The sequence below is a fragment of the Mandrillus leucophaeus genome, unplaced genomic scaffold, assembly GCF_000951045.1.
Source record: "Mandrillus leucophaeus isolate KB7577 unplaced genomic scaffold, Mleu.le_1.0 Scaffold154, whole genome shotgun sequence".
Taxonomy (NCBI): Eukaryota; Metazoa; Chordata; class Mammalia; order Primates; family Cercopithecidae; genus Mandrillus; species Mandrillus leucophaeus.
The window spans coordinates 1,467,232-1,485,649 of NW_012101521.1; the positions used below are offsets into that span (position 1 = coordinate 1,467,232).

General features: G+C 45.7%; 1 protein-coding gene across 1 annotated transcript in view; it reads left to right on the forward strand.

The window, feature by feature from the left end:
• MYO18B (myosin XVIIIB) overlaps positions 1 to 17,911 on the forward strand; it is a 316,623-nt gene extending 298,712 nt beyond the window's left edge. The window contains exons 42-43 of the mRNA XM_011975366.1: positions 13,703 to 14,942; positions 17,710 to 17,911. Of these exons, the coding sequence (XP_011830756.1) occupies positions 13,703 to 14,930 (1,228 nt within the window). The 3' untranslated portion in view covers positions 14,931 to 14,942; positions 17,710 to 17,911. The remainder of the gene's footprint in view (positions 1 to 13,702; positions 14,943 to 17,709) is intronic.
• The last annotated feature ends 507 nt before the right edge of the window (positions 17,912 to 18,418 follow it).

Here is an 18,418-nt window from a genome sequence, read left to right on the forward strand (position 1 = left end):
TGTGAATAAATGGTACTTAGCTTTAAAAACAGCTCGTTCCCAAAGTGGGTTAAGCATCTGATGCTAATCTTATTTAAATAATACATTTATTTACTGGTCTCTGCATTCTTAAAACTGGGAGCTCAGGATAATTTTAATCCATCCTGGAAACACTTAATGAATGGGCCTCTCATGAATATGGTTTTATGTCTTACTAGGACATTAGGAGTATTTTCAGTTTTATTAGTATTAGGAAGATTAGTGGAAAAGATGTTGAAACTGAATGCACAGAAATATTCAATGCAAACACATTAACCATGGACCAAAGGCCTGAGCAAGTGAAACCAGGTGAAGTCTGAATGTAGACACAGGATTTATCCTTAGGACCCAAATCCTAGACAAGTATTTATAGGAAGGAAGCCTGTTTCCTGTCTGGAACTCCAGGTCTTGGATGGTAGGTCTGTGGACCTTTTAGAAAATTTGAGACTCACCTAAGCTGCAAGTTTGTAGAAAACTATTTGGATACATCATTGATGGTTCAGAACACTCTTTTAAAATCTGTGGTTCTCTGTTAAGCTAAGGTTTTGTTAAACAAATTTGCCATTGAAATATATCTACAGAAAAGTGGGTCTTAAGGAAATTTTCAAAAAAATTGGTCATGCCTAGTTCATTTGTAATTACTAACAAAATCCAGACTGGACCATTACAGTGCCCCTACAACTTCCTTGTGCCCATTCAAGCCATCACCTCCTCCTTCCTCAAAGATACCCACCATCCTGACTTCTAACACTGTATATTAGATATGCCCCTTTTTGAACTGTGTAAATGGAAGCATCCAATATGTCCTCTTTTGTGTCTGGCCTCTTTCTTTCAATATTATGTTTTCAAGATGCCTCCACACTGTTGCATGTAGCGGTAATTCATTTATTTTCATTGCTCTATAGTCTATAACAGTGGCTCTCAACTGGAGGCACTTCTGCACCACTACCCACCTCAACAGGGGACAACTGGCAATGTCTGGAGACATTTTTGACTGTCTCATGCTACTGGCATCTAATGGGTAGAGTTCAACGATGTTGCCAAATATCTTACAATGCACAGGACAGGCCACATAGAATTATTGGGTCCAAAATGGCAATTATACCACCACTGAGAAACCGTAGTCAATAATATGCCATTGTGTGAACATAGAGTAATAATTAATTCTATTATTAATAGACAATTAAGTTGTTTATGGTTTCCCATGATTATGAGTAGTATTACTGTGAACAATCTTATGCACATCTTTTGTTGCATGAATATAGAGATTTCTGTTGGGCGTATACTCAGCAGTAGAATTGCTAGGTGTTTTTTCAGCTTTGGTAAATACTGTCAAAACAGTCATTCCAATTTATGTAACCATCATCAGTGAATGAATGTTCTGATTGCTCTAAATCCTTGCCAACGCCTGGTTTTGTTACTAAAAAAATTAGCTATTCTAATAGGTGTTAGTAGTTGCAAATTTTGGTCTTCACTCACATATCCCTGGTAAATAAACCTTTCTATATGCTTATATCTTCATTCGAATATCCTCTTTAATGAAGTGTCTGAGAAAGTCTTTTGTCCATTATTTTTATTCTTTGGTTATCCATCTCTTTTGTATTGATCTGTAGTTCTTTATGTATTCTAAATGCATGCCCTTCATAAGGTATGTGGGTTTTCTTCCACTCAGTCACTTGCCTTTTTCACTCTCTTAATGGTTTATTTTTATAAGCAAAGTTCTTAATTTTAATGTAACCCAGTTTATAATGTTTTCCTTTATGGTTGGTACTCTTTATATATTGTTGAAAAATTATTTGCCTACTTTGAAATCATGCAATATTTTCTTATTTTTTGTAGACATTGTATTGATTTACCTTTTATACCTAGATATACAATGCATCATGAATTGATACTTATTTGTGGTGTGAGGTAGGGCTCACTCTTTTCCATATAGATATCTAGTTGGTCTAGCACATATGTTTTAGAGAAATGATATTGTCCACATTACACAACAGTATGAATTTGTCATAAATCAAGTGATCTTATGTACATACGTCTGTCTCCAGACCCTATTCTAGTTCACTTTTCTATGTGTCCATCCTTGAACCAATATAGCATCTGGAAGTATAAGTTCTCCATCTTAATTCTTCTTTCAGGTCAGCAAATGACTCTCAGGGAAATGCCACATCATACTGTGTTCACCTTCAGTGTATTTCCCTCTTTCCAAGATTTGGCCTTTTGAGTCCTGGCTGCTTTGATGGCTTTCCACTGTCCTTAAATTTGAATTCTACTTTTCTGGCTTTCCAGGTAGCTCTGATGCAAGCTACTATATCTGGAAGCTGAGAGCTGAGCTAGGCTTTTATTCTTTTATGTAAATAAACATTTTTTTTCTAATGTACACTTCCACCAACAGTGTATAAGCATTCCTTTTTATCTGCAACCTTGCCAGCACCTGCCATTTTTTGACTTTTTAATAATAGCCATTCTAACTGGTGTGAGTTGGTGTCTCATTGTGGTTTTGCTTTGCATTTCTAATGATCAGTGATGTTGAGCTTCTTTACATATGCTTGTTGGTCACATGTATCCCTTCTTTTTAAAAGTGTCTGTTCTTGTCCTTTCCTCACTTTTTAATGGTTTTTTTTTCTTATACATTTGTTTAAGTTCCTTATGGATGCTGGATATTAGACCTTTGTCACATGCATGGTTTGCAAATATTTTCTCCCATTCTGTAGGTTGTCTCTTCACCTTGTTGATAGTCTCTTTTGCTGTACAGAAGCTCTTTAGTTTAATTTGATCCCATTTGTCAGTTTTTGCTTTGGTTGCCATTGCTTTTGTCATCTTCATCATGAAATCTTTGCCCGTTCCTATGTCCAGAATGGTATTGCCCAGGTTGTCTTCTAGAGTTTTTATAGTTTTGGCTTTTACATTTTAGTATTTAATCCACCTTGACCACTGTGGAAAACAGCATGGTGAGTCCTTAGAGACCAAAAGCAGAAATACCATTTGACCCAGCAGTCCCATTACTGGGTATGTACCCAAAGGAATATAAATTGTTTTACCATAAAGACACATGCATATGTATACTCATCAGAGCACCATTCACAATAGCAAAGGCATGGAATAAACTTAAATGCCCATCAGTGGTAGACTGGATAAAGAAAATGTGGTACATATATGCTATGGAATACTATGCAGCCATAAAAAAGAATGAGATCATGTCCTTTGCAGGGACATGAATGGAGCTGGAGGCCATTATCTTTAGCAAACTAATACAGGAACAGAAAACCAAATACCACATGATCTCACTTATAAGTGGAAGCTAAATTATGAAAGCACATGGACACATAGAGGGGAACAAAACACACTGGGGCCTATCAGAGGGTGGAGGGTGGGAAGAGGGAGAGAATCAGAAAAAATAACTAGTGGGTACTAGACTTAATTCCTGGGTGACGAAATAATCTGTGCAACAAACCCCTGTGACACAAGTTTACCTATAGAACAAACCTGCACATGTACCCCTGAACTTAAAATAAAAGTTTTTTTTTCTTACCTTCTATGCCTAGGGAAACATGAAGTTTCACTCATATTTTCTTCCAGTCCTAACTTAGTGAATCTACCACCCCCTCCAGAATGTAAGTTCCCTGAAGGCAAGCACTGTTCATCTCTGTGTTGACAGCATCTGTCGTCACGACACTCAATAAATGATTCAGGATGGAAGCAAGGAAATATTAATGGATGCATAATTTCCATTCACGTAAAGCTGCATCTTCATGGGGAGCTGGGTGCTTTTATGAATTAGTCTGAGGTTTTCTGTGACTATTGCCATTTCACCATACTCTGGTGAGGCAATGTCTCTGCATGGAAAGTGAAGGGATGCATTAAATTCGCTTAAATATGTTGAATCCAAATTGAATCTACAAGCCAAGTAGATTTTAATTACTCTGCAAATCTAGAATTACGTTCTTCAAAACATTGTGAAAATTGTAGCAGAAGGTAAAAGACTGGAGTTGTAGAGCCAGTACTTGCACCATCTCATCAGAGTGTGACTTGGGAAGTTCTATGCCCTTCTCTGTTTTTCTAGGTGTAGAATGAGGGGTTCAAACCAGATGAGGCCGCAGCTCCCTGTCGATTTGTTATTCTAGAAATTGATCACATCCTGTAGAAATGAAACAAGGCTCTTGGCTTAGTGTTAGAAATATGGAGAATTCACTTTTGATTGTGTACTGGAAGTGGGTTTTCAATCTTGTTTTTCAGCCAGGAGAAGTGGATGTGACTGACTGGAGAGTGGAAATACTGGGTTCTGAATTATTCAGCCCTTTGCACATTCTTTCCACAGTTCCACAATCCCCCATCTTTGTACTCCTCCATTCCTTCATTCTTTCCATTCTACAAGCTTTCTTTAGGGCATTCCTGATGTTGGGGATTCATAGAAAAAAGATGTGGTCTCCTCCAGAAACTAACAGTCTTGCTGGGAGATACAAATAAGTAAATAGACAACAGCAGTACAGAGGGGGACACAGGAGGCTGTGGGAGCCAGGAGAGGCCCCAATCCAGGCCAGAGGGCGGAAAGACTTCTGGGGGAAGCTACAGTTGGGCTGAATATTAAAGGGTGAGTGAAAATGTTTGTCTGGTTTTTCTTGAAATATGGAATAATGGTTTATCAGAATCATCTGCAGAGTATCAGTTCCTTCCTCTCTGACTCCCTCCTAATTCTTTCTTATTAGGCTAATTTCCTTCCTCCCTCCCTGCCTCCCTCCCTCCCTTCCCTTCCTTCCTTCCTTCCTTCCTTCCTTCCTTCCTTCCTTCCTTCCTTCCTTCCTTCCTTCCTTCCCTTCCCTCCCTCCGTCCCTCCTTCCCTCCCTCCTTTCCTCCTTCCCTCCTTCCCTCCCCTCCTCTCCCCTCCTTCCCTCCCCTCCTCTCCCCTCCTTCCTCTTCTCCCTTCTCCTTTCCCTTTCTTTCCCTTATGAAAACAAGTTGACAACATCACAACAGCTCTCCTTAAATAGTTTCACATCTTTCTTCTAAGAAGGACATTTTCTAACGTATCACTATCACACTTAGGAAAATTAAGAAATCCATAATATTATCCATATTTATATTACCCAATTATCCTCCCATATACCCTTTTTGCCTGTTCAATTTTTCTTATTATTAACATCTTGCATTACTCTTCAGTCTCTTTTAAATGAGAATGATCCCCTTATCACTACCCAGCTCCAGTTTAACTGTTTTTTTTTTTTTTTGCGGAGGGTAGACTTCCAAGGGTGACTTGAATGGGCAACTCTATGCAAAAATCACTGACCTTTGTCCCCGGTAGCCAGTAAGAATGTGTGGGTGAAGTCAAGCCAAATTCTGCTGAGCCGCAGAAGGCATGGAGGCAGGTGTCCACTCAGGGCAGCTCGATGGATTGGGTTGTAAAATTGTCAAAGACTCGGCACTGACCTTAAGCATCAGAGAGAACAGCAAGCAAGCCTTGAGAGTGACCTTGTCTCATAAAAACTGCCATATCGTAAGGAATGCAGGATATTCACCATGTCTATTTCCTGACTCTATTCCCCACGCCAGGAGTGGCCAGGCATGGGGACAGCATGGGGATAGATTGCTGCTAATGTCACCTCCCCCTCACTTCCCTGCTACCTTGGCATCCTCCTTACTTTGAACTTCCCTCTCAGCTAGGGGTGAGGGAGCTTCCTAAGCCTCATTTTCCTCGGCCTGTGAAATTTAGATATCAGCCCTTGCTTGTCAAGAGTTTTGCAGATTGAGTAAGCTAAGAATCGATAGGAGGAATCTTCTGCTCTTGCTTGGAATGTCTTTCTCGAGCCATCGTCAACACTGAAATCCTACCCTTCTTCCAAAGCCTGACTCAACCCACCTCCTCAAGAAAGGCTGTGCATGGCCGGGCGTGGTGGCTCACGCCCATAATCCCAGCACTTTGGGAGGCTGAGGTGGGCGGATCACTTGGGGTCAGGAGTTGGAGACCAGCCTGACCAACATGGCAAAACCCCATCTCTACTAAAAATACAAAAATTAGCTGGCTGTGGTGGTGGTGGGCGCCTATAATCCCAGCTACTTGGGAGGCTGAGGCAGGAGAATTGCTTGAACTTGGGAGGTGGAGGTTGCAGTGAGCCGAGATCACGCCATTGCACTGCAGCCTGGGCGACAAGAATGAAACTCCATCTCAAAAAAAAAGAAAGGAAGGCTGTGCACCCAGGCACCAGTACTGACTGCTCTCTCCTTTGCCAACCTCTTGGTGCATTTATAGTCTGTGCTTCACAGTGTCTCTGGAATTTCTTGCATTGCTGACCCTTCTGCATGTTTTTTTCCAGACTCAACACCTACACTGCTCTCCCCAGGATGGGAGGGCAGCCCATCTTCTGCTGCTATGTGCTCGGAACATTATAGGTAGACAGACAGACCAGGGTGGGAGTCTCAGCTCTGCTCCTTCTCAACAAGCCCATTTGCCTCTCTTAGCCTCAGCTTCCTCATTTATAAAATGGGACAATAAAGGGCAGTAGAGTAAAGCAGTTGGGAGCCATGGGCCTGGGGTAGGACTCCTTGGTTTAAATCCATGTTCTCCCACTTATGACATGACAAATAACTGATTCTTTCTGAGCGTCGGTTCTGACAGGGGAAGATTGCAGTATCTGCTTTAGAGGACTGTTGTGAGCATAAACTTGAGTAATGTCTATAAAGCCTAAAGGCATAATACATGACAACTCTAATGATGTGGTATTTACCTGTGCACCACAGTAGCTTAATAAGTGCCTCCCATTCCCTGCATAAGGCATAGTCCTGGGTACCATGTCAACTTTTATTACAGACTCTCTGTTGTTATTTTGGACTCAGTTACCAAATCTTCAGGCCATCTTCAAAGAGCATCTGGTTTCCCATCTCAGGCCTCACCAGTATTAAAGAACATCAATATGTTTTTAATTTCCTCTTTAATTTCAGGGAATGGATGAAGAATGGGGGCTGACAGCATGCTTTGGGGGATGATTCACGGTGTCATTAAATCTGTATTGAGTTTCCCGTAGCTAGAATTGGCCCAGGCTCTGACCACACTCAGACCTGGGAATTATGTTTTGTTTGTTTGCTTGTTTTGCTGTGTGATTAAATCTAATGACAGTAAATCCAGCATCTCCTTGACTTGGACTTTCTTGGTTCATTACATTGCAGTGGATTTTGAAAAATATGTACGTGTAGATGTAAATTCAACTGGTTGAGGTTTCCCGTCAGCCTTCTGCCCGGTGGGTGTGTGATGTAGTGGAAGGAGAAGAACGGGATTCAGAGCTGGCCCACCAGCGTTCAAATGCAGGCCCTGCCACTTAGCAGTATGGCCTTGAGCAAATGGTTTCTCACCACTGAGCCTCAGTTTCCTCATTTGCAAGGTGGGGTGATGCCTCTGATGTTGATGGGGTGATGCTTCTTAGCTTGATGAGATACTGCCTACAATACATGCAGATACAGGTGCCTTCTTTGTTCTTCGCCAGTTTTCATGGAGCATCTGCTTCTGTGGTCGACACTAGAGATAAAATGATGGGGCCCCATTCATAAGCTAATCTGAAAGGGGAAGGGATATGGTCCAAGCAGGAGACACTGTCTCAGACACTAGCTCGTTCTGAGGCTGAACCAACCACTTCAGTCTCCACTTCCCTTCTCCGTGCGGTTCACAGTAGGCTTATACATGGGAATTGTTTACTCTTGAACATCTGCCCTCAATCTGCGGTCTTCTCTAGCACTGATGAAAGAGGTCATTAAAGAAAAGCAATCAGACAAGTGTTAAGATTTTAAAATTTATGTTAAACCGTTATGTCAAAGGATTAACTTTGAGATAAATAAGTAATGTATGAAAGTTTAACTGTAGTGTCTTTTGACTCAATGGCAGTACTGGAAGTAATGGGAGTAGAAATGGCTTCCACTCTTAAATACTGAATATGCATATGACACGCATCATCTCTCATTTCTCACAAGACCCTGGGTCCTAGGGCAGTGTCATTCCCACTCTTACACCTGTACAAGTTCAGGCTTCAAACGATACCTGGGGGCCCGGGCACCATGGCTCATGCCTGTAATCCCCACACTTTGGGAGGCTGAGGTGGGCGGATCACTTGAGGTCAGGAGTTCGAGACCATCCTGACCAACATGGTGAAACCCTGTCGCTACTAAAAATACAAAAATTTGCCTGGTGTGGTGGTGTGCACCTGTAATCCCAGCTACTTGGGAGGCTGAGGCAGGAGAATCACTTGAACCCTGGAGGCAGAGTTTGCAGTGAGTCACAATCGTGCCACTGCACTCCAGCCTGGGCAGCAGAGCAAGATTCCATCACAAACAAAACAAAACAAAACAACAAAAACATACAAACAAAAAACAAACCTGACTTGGAATAGACAGAGCCGGGATTTGAACTCAGGTCTCTCTGCGTCTGAAGCTTTTTTTATTCCCCCCGTCTTGTAGGTTAGAAAGAGTGGAAATTTCAGTATTCCTGAGTTTTCATGTCCTAGTTTACCTAATAAACTTCTATAACTTGAAGCAACCCATACTTACAGCATTTTCATATAAATACCCTTATTCATCAATTCATTTAATCAGTCCAATATTTATTGGAACCTACTATGTGGCAAGCACTAGAGCATGATTCATAACTTGAACATTTTATTGAGCACCTACTATGTGCCTGAGGACTGGCAATTCACTCATGCATCCAACACATGTTTATGGAGCACCTACAAGGTGTTAGGGCCCTGGTGCTTCCCTCACTTACTCAACGCAAATTCATTGAGCACCTACTGTGACATTGTTCTATAGACATTGTTCTATAGACACTGGTAGCAGCGAATACAATGCATAAAAATCCTGCCCTCATGGAGTTCTGATCTCCACAGCATTGCAAGGCAAATCTGGTTTCCCTCATTGTTCAGCTAAGGAAGCTGAGGGTTAGAGAAGTTAAGCAGTGGTCCCCAGGTCACGTGGCTAGTGAGTGGTAAAACCAGACTTGGTTGCCAGCTGTGTGTGCTTGCAGAGGTTACTCAGCCTCTCTGTGCCTGGAGATCATAATCCCTATCTCTCAGGGTTGCTGTGAGGGCAGGAACCATCCATTTGCTCTCTCCTATATTCCTGGTATCCATCACAGCACCTGGCGCAAGTAGGTATCTAGTCAGGGGTAGCCATTGTGACCAATGACTATTTCATCCACTAAGTTATAGAACCAGCCCAGCGTCTTTGTGGCTGGATGCTCAAGGACTATCCTCTGGCTCTTTCCCGTAGCAGGTATACCAGAAGGATATTCCTTTTTGGACAGACTACAGGGCAGGCAGCAGATGTCTCCAAGGCTTTTCTGGAGTCTCTCCTTGAAGAGTAACAGTACCCCTGCCTATCCTGTCTCTCAGTGACTCTGAGAGCCTTCTATACATCATCTCTCTCCCTGGCCCAGGCTCCGGGAAGCAGACACCGTAACATCCTGACTATCCGACATCCCTCCATCATGATGATGATGGGGAGTTCCATCTGAGCCACACCGAGCTGGTCCTGTGAAGACAGCTACAAGGAAAAAAAAGACTCTTACTGGTCCCCAGATGAAGTCAGATAGGATGTGTCTGAAGTGTCCAGCGCTGGGACAGGAGCGGGGGTGATCATCCAACCTCACTCAGCAGAACTTGGGATCCTTATCCCAAAGCCTACAAAAGGACATCTGAATTCAGGTTAAATTCTTCAGTCTCTATACAGAAAGGAGTGGATGCAAGGAACTTTATACCTTGAGAGGTGGTGCAGACAGGAAATGGAAAAAGCACTTGCAGAGATGTGGGTGGATTTCTGCATGGGAAAGCCAGGAAGAAGCACTTGGCCGTGGGCAGCTTCTTTCTTTCCTTCCTTCTTGCCCTCTCTTCCCCCTCTCTCCTCACTTGACCCCCACTTCTTCTCCTCTCCAGCCCCCACCACCAGGAGTCTACACTGCATGGCTTGTATTCCTGTTTTAAGCTCACCAGCTGAGGTTTCAAAGGCACCAGACCATTCCAGAAAGGTGGGACTCAGCTCACTCCAATCTCAAGACATCAGACCCCGTGACAGCCAAGCTGGGCCTGAGTGGCTGTGCTGGAACATCTTGGCTTCCATGCCTTGTAGAAGGCATTGCCCCTCAAGGGCCCCAGGGAAGGCGAGTGAATCTTCCCCTGTGCCGGCATAGCTGGGAACCTTCCTGGCTTAGGCCTAGCAAACCTATGGCCTCTGCACCTGATCACCAGCACTCAGACTGTGACCTCCAGATCCCCATTTCCGGGCAGCCGGTTACTTCACCATGGACCCCAGCCTATCTTGCCTTTTTGTCAAAGCCGAAGATGGCAGATCCTTCGTTGCCAGCCAGAAAGGCCTCTGCAATGTTCCTTTCTCTCCTTCTTGCCTTTGCCTAAGTCTCCTTCCTTCTTCTCCATCACCACTGCCCTTCTGGGTCTCCTTCCTCTTTCTCTCCATCTCATTTCAACTTCTTTCCTGTTTAAACTGCCTCCTCTTCTTTCATGCTCTGACCCTCCTTCTCTTCTTCCTACATTTCTTTGCCCTCCCTTCACTTTTCTCATCCTGACTACCTCTTCTTTCTCATCTACCTTGATTGAATTTGACAGCATTTGCTGAACATCTACTACATGTTGGGCTTGGTGCCAACTCCGGAGGTGCAGAAATGAGAGTCAGCAAGACACTGTCAGTTCAGACTTGTGGTCTGTGATTCTCCTTCCACCTACTTTTATGCCTTTTTCCCCCCTATGTTTTTGGCTCCCCCTCTTCCCTCCTCCTCCTCCTCTTCCTCCTCTTGGGACTTCTTCACCCTCCATTTTTATGCCCTGCCCTGGCGTCTGCAGCCAGCAGTGGCAGTGGAAGCTAGGGTGAGCAGGATGGCAGAGTCCCGGGAGATTCGGTGACAGGAGCCCTCAATGTTGCCCTCCTCACGTGGCAGGCAATGGATGAGACAGAGCATCCAAGACACTCATTCATCACACCCGCCTCCTTTCAGGACCAGGACAGGATGGAAATGACTTTTGTCAGTTCTGCAGCAGCCCACTGCCCCTGGCAGCTCCAAGCTGTTTATTAATAAAAAGTAGGGAATAAAAAAAAAATACAGGCGTGTGAATGCCATCCTGCCGTGTATTCGGGGAGTGATTCCAAAGCAATGAAGTTGACAAATATGCCTTCGGGGAATCACAAAGGAGCCCTCTATCTCCTCTTCCAGCCCATGTCCAGCTGTGATGGGAACAGGCAAGAAATAGGAAAGGAGGGAGCTGCTCTGGGCAAACGTGTGGCCTTTGTTTTAGCACATGGGAACCAACCTTTCTTCTTGTGGTGAGCTGAAGGTCACCTGCCCATTCATTCTCCTGTGCATCCCTCTTTGAACTTCAATTGAGGCTTTTATTGAGTCCAGTGTGGAGTTGGGTTCTGGAGATCCAGAAGTTAAATAGTAGTAATAATGATTGCCTTTAATTATTAATGATTAATAACCATTTATTATTGGTTATAAATTATTCATCATAACCACTAACCATTATTTGGGTGATTAGGTGCCAGAGACAGTATCAAGGGCGTTTCTTTCACTGTCCCGGCTGCCCCAGGAGGAAGGCACCATGACTAGGGTTCGGGGAGTGAAAGGAGTACTCCAGGTAGAACTGCTCATGCAAGACCCAGAAGCAGGGAGGGCTTGGCCTGTCCCAGGAGAACAGCGTCCTGGAACAGGGTGAGCAAGAGGGCAGGAATAGCAAGCCTGATCACACAGGAGAAGGACTGAGGGTGATGGTCAGAGAGAGAGAGGAGGTAGCTCCTCCACGTTGCCACCTTGACACCCAGATCTTACCATCACCAGACCGCTACTGCAATCCTCTTCCATCTGACATGGGGAATAAGGAGAGGCAGATGATCACAGCCAGCTCTATGCCTTGTCCTCATGAAGCCCTTTAGCTGGGCCCATCGTTGCCATGGTGACCTCACACAGGCCCCCAGCCTGGGGAGCTCCTGCCAGACCTAGAGGAGATAGGTTTGTGGAATCACTGAAGCTCTGTCCTCACGGGCGCTCAGGAAGGCAGGGTCTAGGTGCCTGTGTCAGTCTCTTCTGGCTGCTATAACGAAAACACCATAGACTGGTTGGCTTATAAACAACAGAAATGTATTTCTTATAGTTCTAGAGGCTGGGAAATCTAAGGTCAAGGTGCTGGCAGTTACATTTGTTTTCTGATTCATAGATGGCCATCTCACTGTGTCCTCACACAGTGGAAGGGGTGAGGGAGCCCTCTGGGGCCTCTTTTATAAGGGCACTAATCTCATTCACAAGGGCTTCACCCTGGTGACCTAATCACCTCCCAAAAGCCCCACCTCCTAATATCATCACATTGAGGATTAGGTGTCAGCATATTGATTTTCAGGGGAGGCAAACATTGAGTCTATTTCAGCCCCCACCTATTTCCCTGGGAAAGATGCTGCTCTCCTGCCCCAACCATTCCTTCCCTGCCTTCCATGGCATCACCTCAAGGGACCTTGGCTTGGCTTCCTTCCCAGATTCAAAAGCCCATTGGGCCATTGTGGTCAGTTCTTTTTCTCCTAAATTGTCCTGTGTGATCAGGAGTGGAAATGGTGTTATCCAGCTGGGTAAGCAAGAAGTCTTCCCCAAAGTCTTGTAGCAGAATCTCAGTCACGCTTTATACATAGAGGTCCGAATCCTGCAGTCGTCCCAATTGTTACAGTTCCAGCAGCAATGCACTCAGAGGCAGGGACCCCATGATTGGAAACCCGCGTATGCATTGCCCTCAGCGTCTCTTCAGGCCTGCACCCACAGTGGCTTTATCTGCAATGCCAAAACTCTGACATTTGGCCACTTTTTACTTTTTAAAAAAATAAATTGTGACTTTGCTGGTGGGAGGGAAGGGGGTCGTTTCTCTTAGAGAGAGGACAGATAGATTTTATTTATTAAAGGAAAGGTTGGTGGACTCCAGTCTCTCTCCTTTGAATGATGCCATTTATTTTACAGTCTCTAATTTGGTCCCACTGTGAGGCTTCTACTTTTCAGAGGCAAAGTGTTTCTGGCGCTGCTGCTACAAACTCCCTCTGCATAAAAGCCACGTCTGGTGGAGTCCCAGAATAGAAACCGTCTGTCCTCTTGTGTTTAGTCTTGGTTTTAAGTTGATTTCATGTGAGTCTTTCCCTTCTGGGGGAACAAGATTTTACCTACACCCTCACCCCATGAAACAATCAGGGATGTCATGGGGCATCCTGTGGAGATACATATTTGGGTCTTGACTCTCAGAAGCCCCACTTAGTGGGACTGTCCTCTGGGCTTCGCCCCAAATAAACAAACAACCCAGTGTATGTCCCCTTCCGGTCTTGAAGAAGCAAACTACTTATTTCACAGTAAGCTCTGGGATGATAGGTCCTATCATGTCAGATATGATGCCTCATAAATCTAATTCTTCCGTCCTAGCTGCAGTTTTAATCTACTCAAATGTACTTAGCTGGGTTTAATTATAGACAGAAATTGCATTCAGAAAGCAACAAGAAATCATTTACATGGCTTGAATTTGCACATTAAATCATATGGTTCATTTGAGAGTGCGATAGGGATGGTATTTCCAAAGAAAAATAATATTAGTGCCTGTGCTTAGGGGCTCTCACACCGATTGCACAAATTGTATGAATTGCACAATTTCTACAGACTGCATTTTTCTTCTTGGCACAGGATAAATGAGGAGGCTGGGGACGCTGAGAGGACCCAATCGGCACTGAGCAGAGCCTGGTCCGCAGATGTCCGCAGCAAGACCTCGGGAGACAAGCCTGTTTCTCCCCACTTCGTCCGCCGGCAAAAGTACTGTCATTTTGGGGACGGCGAAGGGCTTGCCGTCCAGAGAAAGTCCACAGAGAGATTAGAAGCTGCGTCCTCTCCCCTGGCTTCTCGGAGTACAAATACATCCCCGCTATCGAGGGAAAAGCTGCCCAGTCCTTCAGCGGCCCTCTCGGAGTTCGTGGAAGGGCTCCGGAGGAAGAGAGCCCAGAGAGGCCAGGGGTCCACGCTGGGCCTGGAGGACTGGCCCACTCTCCCCATTTATCAGACGACTGGGGCTTCCACACTAAGGAGGGGCAGGGCTGGCAGTGACGAGGGAAACCTCTCGTTGAGGGTTGGGGCAAAGTCACCCCTGGAAATCGAAGGGGCCGCTGGTGGTCTCTTGAGGTCCACCAGCCTCAAATGCATCTCTTCAGATGGTGTCGGGGGCACGACCCTACTCCCCGAGAAGGCGAAGACCCGATTCAGTTCCTGCGAGTCCCTCTTAGAATCCAGACCGAGCATGGGGAGAAAACTGAGCTCCCCGACCGCACCCAGGGACATGCTGTTGTCACCCACACTGCGTCCTCGGAGGCGGTGTCTGGAGTCCTCTGTGGACGATGCGGGCTGTCCAGACCTTGGAAAGGAGCCGCTCGTTTTCCAGAACCGCCAGTTTGCCCACCTGATGGAGGAACCTCTAGGCAGTGACCCCTTCAGCTGGAAACTCCCAAGCCTCGACTACGAACGCAAGACCAAAGTGGACTTCGATGACTTCCTCCCAGCTATCCGGAAGCCCCAGACGCCTACATCCTTGGCCGGAGCAGCCAAAGGTGGGCAAGACGGTTCACAGCGTTCAAGTGTCCACTTTGAGACGAAAGAGGCTGATCGTTCCTTTCTCTCGGGGATCAAGACCATTTTGAAAAAGAGCCCAGAGCCCAAGGAGGATCCTGCTCACCTGTCCGACTCGTCCTCATCCTCCAGCTCCATCGTGTCCTTCAAAAGTGCTGACAGCATCAAAAGTCGACCAGGAATCCAACGACTTGCGGGTGACGGTGGTGAGGGAACGTCCCCCGAGCACAGAGAGCCAGGGGCAGGGAGGAAAGACGACGATGTTGCAAGCATAATGAAAAAATATCTCCAGAAGTAGACATCAGTTCAGGTAAAAGCAACAGGCTGGGGCTGTTCTTGGGGAATGAGAGTTCACCTTGCAGCCTTGGGGAGAGCAAGTGCTCCTATACTGTCCTTACTGCCACAACTAATTTCTTTAGAGATCAAGATTTTTAGACGTTTTAGCTGAAGTCATGTGTTGCTGGATGCAAAGCCTTTCACGAGCCCTCAGCTGGGTACCTCCATTTCCTTGTACTTTGAAATGCAGACACATCAGAAAGTAAGGGGTTCCTGTGGGATGACGCTAAAGAAGGTGCTGGATGTGGCCGGGTGCGGTAGCTCACGCCTGTTATCCCAGCACTTTGGGAGGCTGAGGTAGGTAGATCACCTAAGGTCAGGAGTTCGAGACCAGACTGACCAACAGGGTGAAACCTTGTCTCTACTAAAAATACAAAAAATTAGCTGGGTGTCTTGGCTGGTGCCTGTAATCCCAGCTACTCAGGAGGCTGAGGCAGGAGAATCGCTTGAACTGAGGAGGTGAAGGTTGCAGTGAGCTGAGGGCACCACCACTGCACTCCAGCCTGGGCAACAAGAGTGAAACTCTGTCTCAGGAAAAAAAAAAGAAGAAGAAGATGCCAGATATTTAAAGTTTCCTCGCCCTACTATCATTTTCTTTTCTTAATGTCATTCCACCTGGGGTTGAAGGAGCTGCGATGGCATTCTGTCCACATAATGACGGGAGATCCGTGGTGGGATCGCAGACATGCAAAGGGCCGAGTTGGAAGAGACCTTCAGAATAGTGGAGTCCACTTGCATTACATATGGAGAGAAATAGGCCCTAGGTTGAGCGGGGAGGGAACAAGTACAAAAATCACAGAGCAACAGTGCAGGAGAAGTAACTACTGGCTGCCCTTCCTCCCGCTCCTAGCACTCATCCTGTCACTCATCTGGAGTCAAGGTAAGAAAAGGAATTCAGGCCGGGCACGGTGGCTCACGCTTGTAATCCCAGCACTTTGGGAGGCCAAGGTGGGCAGATCACAAGGTCAGGAGATCGAGACCATCCTGGCTAACATGGTGAAACCCCGTCTCCACTAAAAATACAAAAAAATAGCAGGGCGTGGTAGCAGGCGCCTGTGGTCCCAGCTACTGGGGAGGCTGAGGCAGGAGAATGGCATGAACCTGGGAGGCAGAGCTTGCAGCGAGCCGAGATCTCGCCACTGCACTCCAGCCTGGGAGACAGAGCGAGACACCCTCTCCAAAAAAAAAAAAGAGGAATTCATTGCTAACCAAGGCTTACATTTATTGAGTGGACACATCAGACAGTCATTTAGTACTCCTGATATCCCCAAGTGGTGGTGGATATTATTTATCCCCATTTATCAGGTTGACAGACTGAGGATCAGAAAGATTAAAGTCACTTGTACAGAATCACCAGGGCAGAATTGGGTTTCCAGCTCTAGAATCCCTACATTTATCTTTAAAAGTTTTCCGTAGGGACACATTCCTGGCATCTTCATGAGTGAAATTAGAGCTGCCTGAGAGTCTATGAGCCCTCGTAAATCTCCCAGTCACTGAATCTCAGAACTCACTGCAGCTCAAGGCTCAGATGGTCGAGCGATTGCATATGGCTCTCAGGATGCACCTGCTGCAACCCGCAGGCCTCCTTGACCCAAATGAGCCACACATCCTCTATTTCTTCGAGAGGCAGCCTCAGCCCATCAAAAAGCCATTGCCCCTTCCGCAGAGACAGGCTTGGACTATATCAGAGCAAACTAATTTGACTTAACATGGCCTTCTCTCTGCTCTCAATTACCGAGTAAAGATCTGATATTCATTTACATTATTATGCTCTCGGGGACATAGAAAGCAGTTTCAAAGGCCAAGTAAAGGGCACACATCCATGAGGGGAACAGTCCTTAGCAGAAGTCATCACAGAACATCTTGTCTCTGCCATTCCATTTTAATCAAGTCCCCTTCCTACCCTGAGCAAGGTTCTTCTCCAAGGATGCTAGTTTTTCAGCTATACAATGCAGCACCTCCAACAATGCAAATGCATGGTGGGCTTTGGGACGAAGCAAGACTCCCCAAGGCTCAGTTCTGCCCTGTAACTAGCCATTGGACCCTGGACAAATGATACAGTCTCTCCAAGCCCCTGCGTCCTCAGTTGGAAAATAGGGATAAGAGTACCAGCTACCTAAAGTAACACTGTGGATTTCATGAGAATATGAGAGATTCCTAGAATAGAGCATGGCACCCCATGGATGCAGTAAATGCCAGGTTACTTTGGAATTTTTGGACCTTTGGGAAATCTATCCCAACTTTTTCCCCCACTTGTTCTCCTTCTGCTGCCTACACTCTGCCATCCCTTTCTGTGGAGTTGCTACAGTAATGCCACCTGGGTGTACAGAATTCCAGGCCCTCCACCCCATTCATTGTCTCCATCAAAATGTACCCATCTTCCTGGGCAGGCACAGTGGCTCATGCCTGTAATCCCAGTTCTTTGGGAGGCTGAGGCAGGAGGATCACTTGAGGCCAGGAGTTTGAGACCAGCCTGGGTAACATAGTGAGACCCCACCTCTACAAGAAATAAAAAATAAAAAATTAACTGGGTGTGGTGACATGTACCTGTAATCCTAGCTACTCGGGAGGCTGGAGCAGGAAGATCACTTGAGCCCGGGAGTTGGAGGCTGCAGTGAGCTATGATTGCACCACTGCACACTAACCTGGGTGACAAAGTGAGACCCTGCCTCCAAAAAAAAAAAAAAAACCTTACCCATCCTTTGTCCCATTCATCAACTCTGACCTGTGTTTGCTTCCAGCCTCCTTGAAGCTGCCCTTCAAGACTTCCCAACTCTACAATAACCTGGAGACAGAGAGACTGGCCAGGCCTCCCCAGTGGCCAAAGCCAGCCAGCACGGTCACCCTCAAGAGACAAGACGGGCCCACAAAGGCAAATCTTGCGGGGATGCTGGGCTCCCAGTGTGATTGGCCTGAACAAAATAAAGTGTTGACTCCTGGGCATCTGTGCCTTCTCTATGGCCTTGCTACCTGGGATTCCAGAGTGTCGATGGGGTGCAGATAGGGGTAGGACTGTTCCAAAGAATAGAACCAACCCGAACTGTGTGTAGTTTGGGGTATATACTGCTATTTCTCTTCCTACATGTCTACATGCCATGACCTTCTTCCTCCTCTTCACCTGGCCAGTTTCAGCTCACTTCTTCCAGGAAGTCTTCCCTGATATATCAAACAGAAACAAATGCTCCCCCTTCATGCTCCCTTAATCCCCATGCTTGTCTATCATATTCCTTTGCCAATTCATTTCTCTATCCTGTGCATTTATAAGTGTGTACAAGCATTCAAGAAACTGATGAATGATGAATGAATGAATGAGCCAAAGAACAAATAAATGAGCCCACACACCCTGAATGCATGTGACACACTGATATATATGCATCCTACAAATGTGCACCCACATCAACATTCAAGAACCTTGAATTTATTCCCTTTTTACCAAGGCGAAGCTAGCAT